Genomic DNA, 6,857 nt, shown 5'->3' on the forward strand with positions numbered 1-6,857 from the left:
TCACATTTTGGGCTTTTTGTAAAAAATTACTTATATTTAAAAGTTATTTTTAACTGGCAAATTGTATATATTTATGATCTACAACATGATATTTTGAAATCTGTATACATTTTACAGTGGCTAACTCAATTAATATGTGTATTAACTCACATACTTACCTATTTTTTGTGGTGAGAATGGTCAGGTCTACTCATTTTCAGGCGAACAACATGTTGTCATTAACTGTAGTCACCACGTTACCCAATAGATCCCTTGAGTCTGCTCTTCCTATCTAACTGAAATTTTGTGTCCTTTGACAAACATCTCCCCATCTTCTCCATGCCACAGTCTGCTTCTGTGGGAACCACCATACTACGGTCTGCTTCTGTGAGTCTCACTTCTCTAGATTCCACATATAAGTGAGATCCTGCAGTCTTTGTCTTTCTGTGCTGGCTCGTTTCATTTAACATAAAGTCTTCCAGGTTGATCCGTGTTATCACAAATGACAGGATGTCCTTCTTTTCTAAGGCTGAATGGGATTCCTTGATGTGGACACACCAGTTTCTTTATTCATTCAGTCACTGATGGATACTTATATTGATTCCGGATCTTGGCAATTCCGAATAATCCTGCAGTGAATATTGGGAGTGCAAATACCTTTTCCTGATACCTTACCTGATTTCTTTTTCTGTGGGTATACCCAAAAATGGGATTGCTGAATCATATGGCAATTTTATTTTTAATTTTTTGAGTAACCTCCCTACTGTTTTCCATAAAGGCTGTCCTAATTTACATTACTGCTAACAATGTTCAAGAGGTCTCTTTTCTCCACATCCTCTCTAACACCAGTTATCTTCCCTCTGTTTGCTAATAGCTGTTCTAGCAAGTGTGAAATATATGATTTGCATTTACCTAATAATTAGCAATTTTGAGCATTTTTTTATACACTGATTGTCCATTTGTATGTCTTCTTTTGAGAAATATTTATTCAAACTCTTTGCCCATTTTTAATTGAGTTATTTGTTTGCTTATTACTGAGTTGAGTTCCTTTTGTATTTTGGACAGTAACTCCTCTTTAGATATATGGTTTGCAAATATTTTCTTCCATTCTTTAGATTGTCTCTTCTCTTTGTTGATTGTTACCCTAGCTGTGAAGAAGTCTTTTACTTTGATTCAATTCTATTTGTGTATTTTTGTTTCTATTACCTAATATCTTAAGTATTGTTCGGACCAATGTTATAGAATTTTTCCCATACGTTTTCTTTTAGTATCGTTATGGTTTCAGGTCTTAACATTTACGTCTTTAATCCATTTTGAATTGATTTTTCTATTTGGTATAAGATAAGAATCTTAATAATTTCATTCTTCTGATGTGGTTATCCATTTGTCCCAACACTTTTATTGAAGAGATTATCCTTTCTCTATTTTATATTCTTCACAACTTTGTTGACAATCTTTTGACCATAAATGTGTGGATTTATTTCTGGGCTTTCTATTCTGTTCCATTAGTCTATGTGTCTGTTTTTACACCAGTGCCATGCTGCTTTGATTGCTATAGCTTTGTAGTAGATTTTAAAGTCAGGTAGCATGATGCCTCCAGTGTTGTTCTATCTGATCAAGATTGCTTTGGCTATTCAGGGTGTGGATCCACGGGTGGTTGTAAAGATTAAATGAGATAACACACACCCAATAAATGGTAAGCCTGCAATGCAGATGATTTTATCATTTTATAAATGAGAAAATAAAAATCCAAGATATTTAAGAGCTTGTCCAAAGTGGAAAAGGAAACCCACTGGAGGTTGAATGTAGGTCTTCTGGCCCCAGTGGCGAGACCTCTTATGCTGCATACCACTTTCTCAATACCACGGGCAGGGAAGTATTCTTCACTGAACGGAATCTGGCCCTGAAATCTGTGGATTCAGTGGCTCTTGGTTCCTTGCTCTAAAGTGAACTTCTGCAGAATATCCTAATTTTCTTTCTTGGTCAGTCTACAATCCTCAGGAAATAGTGGGATCTTTCCCTCAAAGGTATTCCTTGTTCTTTTTCCCAACTTGCTCCTAGCCTCCCCTCTCATGAAGCCAGGGCAGGAGACCATTGAGCTTGCAGAGTGGGGTCCAGTTTGACCTTCATACAAACCCCAACCAAGGCAGATAGTAAGGACCCACAGTCAGCCCCCCACCTCCTCGCCCTCCCTACAGTCAGCCTAAAAAATGCATAGACAAATAAATACCCTCAGCATACAGGCCTGTTGTTCTTGAAAAGTCATTACTTTGATTAGTAGGGGCTCTATTAATCTGTTTCTGACAAGGATCAGCTCTGATCTGAGAAGCATGGCTTTTTTTTTCCTTATTCCTTTGCCTTTTAAAAAAAATACCATTTCACCAGATATGTTCTTCAGAATGAATTCTTAACATCTGTGCCCTGTTACCAGAGATCTCTGGGAGAGGCTGCTTTTGACAGAAAGGCTCCTTTCTCTCCGTGATGCTTGTGGCCTTGCTGTTTCTCTTCAGGAAATAAATTATTCCTCACTGGATATTATTATGACTGTTTTAGTCTCTGAAGCTGAGCACATGGGATTTTAATGGTTATATGCATTGCAAAGGCAAAAACCCTCATGACTCTTCAAAAAAAAATAAAAAAGAGGAAGAATTTTCTAAAGGGCAGTTGAAACGTGTTTGTGGGACAACAGGAAAGTTTTCCTTGCCTGCCCAGAGTGGCCGCCCCCTTCAAGCGGCACTGTGGCAGCCGACCAGGTCGGTTTGACTGGAAAGAACTTCGTGGTCTCAGCTTCTCCCTGGAAAGTGTAGCATCCACATTCACCAGCCTCAACCACATGGAAAGAAAAAATAAAAGTCCTCAGGATAGAGATGCATGCATGCCTCTCAGAGGGTAGGGGATTTACATGAGTGACTTCCAGTAATGTTGATGGGAATTACAAAGCCTAAACCTCCCCTCCCCTTCCCCCACCCCTGAAAGAACAGCCTTCTTTCCCCCATCCCCTTTCAATAGACCTAGAATCAATTTTCCACCATCTAGGTATATTCTTGCCAAGAAGGACGGAACACAATAGCCTCGGGGTGTTTTTGCCAGACATCCTGGCTTCCAGAGGCGGAGGGCAGGAGGCGGCTTTAGCACAGCAGCGGGCTGCTGGAGAGCTATTTGAAGTGTGGCAGGTGACGAGTGGCCTCCTCCTTTGAGGATGGAACTTAGCATGTGGCATTGGAAAGAATAGACGACTGGTTTCATGTTTCCTGAGGGTGAAGGAGCAAGTGTACCGGGAACGTTCCCTTTGGTGGCCATTAGGACTTTTATCAGACACCCTTCTTTTAGGGGGCCCACGGCCTTGTACCTACCCCACTTCCAACCTCCTTTCCGAGTGTGAGAGCTGGAGAGAGGGTTGAATATGGACACGCTGCAGGTCCTGGCTAGGAAGCTCAAAGGGAATTTGAAAGAGAAGAAACCAGGCGTGAAGAAATCAAAATTAACCCAAGCAGAATCCTCCCCACCCACCCCCCCTCATTATGCAGTTGGGGAGGAGTCAGGAAGGCATTCTGTTGATTTCTTGCCCAAGATAATCCCTGCTAAGGAATTAATGCGCAGAGCAGATGGTGCTGTCTCATTTCCAATGAAAAGAATCAAGGAAGATAGTCTGTGCAATTATTTTTAATGGCTTGTGTGGTGATCTTCTTAATTTGTGAGAAAATGTTTCATCTTTTGTTAAAACTGGGCCCGTTCACATAGGGTCTTTTTGCTGAAGATTAAGGCATCATAGAGACCCCCGCCCCCCATCTTGGTAATGTCATCGTCAGGATCTTACTTGATGGGGCATTTCAACCAAGAGACAGCTTCCTGTAACGTTTGGGGGGGGGGGCGTAGAGTGATCGGGTATGTGGAAGTGATTGACACTTCCCTGTACACAGCTCTTACATTGTGACATGGCTGCAGGACAGGCTAGGTCCTGCTGTTGATGACACATGTGATAATTTGGCCCTCGGTGGAATAATGAAAGACGTGGGTTTGGGACATGGGATAACACAAAGGCTGTATAAGCTCTTGCCTTTGAGTTTTCCAGGAGATGTGACTGGAAAGCAATTAGCCAGCCAGTGTACATCAGACCCCTACCATGTGCCCAACACCTCGAGGAAACAAAACAATGAAGTCAGTATTTGATGTTACCTGCAGACCCTTCCAGAAACATCCATCTCTCCCACATTCATGAATATTACCAAAGGAGGAGTAGCTGCCGAGCAGCTGGCTGGGATCCCTCAGCAGCTGGTGCTTACACATACCCGCCCCCAGTCATCCAGATTCACAGTCATGCCAGGTAGATCTCCTTCAGTGCTCATAACCACCCTGTGAGGATGACCGTGACATTGCACACATGACCACAGGTTGCGAGTCTTCCGCCTTGCGTGGAACGAGTGGAAACCCTGAGGTCTAGAACACCTAACCTGGCCCAGGAGCTTGAATTCTTTTTAGTGAACAAAGATAAACCTGTATCAAATCGCAAATGAATAAATGCTAAACTGTGAGTCACTGATACAAAGCATTAGGGAAGGGAGAGGGATTTATAGGAGGGAACAATGCTCTGATGCCTTTGGAGAGGGCAGAAGGGGCTCTTCAGGCAAGAAAGGCCCAGATGATTTTTGAGGGGAGCAACAGGGAGGTGAGGAGGAATAGGGAGGCTTGGGGCCAAGCACCAGCAACATTCAAGAGAAATATTTGAGAAATGTCCTTAGGGAAAAACTTAGGGCACAGTAAGGAACCTGGAAATTGCTTTCGCCCACCGCCTGGCTTTACCAGTGAAGGCAGGAGAGAAGGTTTCCTAATGAACGTTGACTGATCTATCCTGCGCGTTCCCGCAGCACACAGGTAACAATTCTGCTTTCTCTTTGCAGAGCTGATGAGATTTTCTGACCGTGCGGCTGCTATTAATATGGAGAAGCGTTTTCCATGTGAATTTTGTGGACGGGCATTTTCACAGGGCTCTGAATGGGAAAGACATGTGTTGAGACACGGCATGTAAGTTGGGCCATCCCCACAAGGCCTTCACCCAGAGGGAGAGGGTGGGAGTGAGATTGGGGTTCCTTTTTTGGTCCCCCAGATAGCACCCAGACCCCTCCATGGGAGGAAAGGCAGTTGTGAGGAACGAAGTTTCTCCTTTTCTGCTCTTTGCTCTTAAATGGTCACCCAGCCAGACACAAGTGAGATGAGGAAAAATCACCTTTTATGAATGACAGATCTCACCCAAGCCCATGTGCAGAAGTACAGTGTTTTCCCCAGCCAACATCCCTCTAGTTTTCCTTAGCGTGACATTCTATGATAGAACCTGAATCGGGGCTAAAAGATCTGACCTCTGTTCCTGCCTCTGTGACTGACCGTTCCCTGAGTGACCTTGAATACTCCCATGCCCTGCCTCGGGGACAGAGCCAGCTTCTGCCTGCCTCCCAGGTAGGTGAGAGCACACCTGTAAAGTGCTTACAAGACCCTTAAACATAAAATCCTTCCCTGAACAAGCCATCTTTAGTCCACCTGGCACAGAGAGAAGCTAGGCTTTGGCTTCTTTCAGGAGCAAATGCCCCCCAAACTTTAAGTGTGTAGACCTCAGAGAATATAACTAAGTTTCCCAAGATGTGGGTTCCATCTTCAGGTTTTTCATTTGTTCCTGTGATTTGTTTCTGGGCCAGTCCAGCAAATCTTTAGTAGTTGAATTGCGCTTTTATCTTAATAAACAAAGCCACTGGTTCACCTGATTGCTTTGAATATGACCCAATAGAGGAAGTGTCATAAAACTATTATGTTAATCTAGAAACAAAACATGGTGTAAACAGCCCATAGTAAATAATGGATACTTTTAAATCTTCAAAAAGGTACAGAAATACAAGACCTATTCATAACATAGAGCAGGCATAAACCACTCACTTTGCTTATATATCCCTGGCGTTTGTTGGAAGGAAACCCCAGGGCTTTTTTAGGATCAGGGAACTAAAAGGACACTCGAAGGGTTTCTCTTTGCTTGCTTATTTGTTTGTTTGTTTAATTAGAGAAAAAAAGACGTAGGCTATACTCATCTGTCTCTTCCATAACGTTTTTTTATTCCCCAGGGCATTGAATGACACCAAGCAGGTGAGCAGAGAAGAAATTCACCCGAAGGAGATTGTGGAAGACGGCATTAAGATGCCCTCCATAGAGGAAAAAGAAGACGATGAGGCTATGGGGTTGGACTTTTCCTTAAAGAGTGAAACAGTAGCCATCTGTTTAGTAGCTGCCAACAAATCTCTCTTGGATAATGCAGAGGCCAAAAAAGAATAAGTGTTTGGTGAAAATCTTAAATCAAACCTTACTTGAACAGTGATGAAAAAGTGGGAGGGCCGGCTTGGGCTGAGAAGGGAGGGACAGAAACGAGAAGACAGAACAAAGCTGCTTTTTAGGACTGAACAATCTATTTTCAAAGCACTGGTACCTGTGTGAGTGAGTATGTAAATTAAAGTTATTTAAATGGTTGGAATATGTGGCTCCTTTTCCATCACTACATCTTTTCTTCCGGACCTTCATGGTGGAAGTTTCATTTGTTGCGGAACACGGAAGCACCTCCCAAGGGCACGGTGGTGGTCTTGGACGTACGTGGAAACAGAAGCTCCATGACCGTAGAAGACTTCTCGTAGGGGAACAACTTTCCGACGCGCAACTTTCAGTGCGTTTTTCTAGTTTTAATACCTTAAGCTTTTTCAAGACCTAACTGCAGCCGCTTTGGGGAGAAAAAAAACAAAAAACAAAAACAGAAAAAAAAACTGCTTTGCATAAAACAGTCACCTGTTTCCTAGTACCTCAAACTTAACCAAGGGAATTCTCTGCATTTGTCAGTACTACCTGTCGTC

The 6,857-nt window shown here is 42.8% G+C and overlaps 1 protein-coding gene across 1 annotated transcript in view; it reads left to right on the forward strand.

Moving 5' to 3' along the window:
• The window catches only part of ZNF462 (zinc finger protein 462), a 141,805-nt gene extending 135,035 nt beyond the window's left edge, over window positions 1-6,770 (forward strand). The window contains exons 12-13 of the mRNA XM_003785204.2: window positions 4,878-5,001; window positions 6,084-6,770. Of these exons, the coding sequence (XP_003785252.1) occupies window positions 4,878-5,001; window positions 6,084-6,291 (332 nt within the window). The 3' untranslated portion in view covers window positions 6,292-6,770. The remainder of the gene's footprint in view (window positions 1-4,877; window positions 5,002-6,083) is intronic.
• Window positions 6,771-6,857: the final 87 nt, after the last annotated feature.

This window comes from Otolemur garnettii, unplaced genomic scaffold, assembly GCF_000181295.1.
Source record: "Otolemur garnettii isolate 467f Iridium unplaced genomic scaffold, OtoGar3 scaffold00014, whole genome shotgun sequence".
Taxonomy (NCBI): domain Eukaryota; kingdom Metazoa; phylum Chordata; class Mammalia; order Primates; family Galagidae; genus Otolemur; species Otolemur garnettii.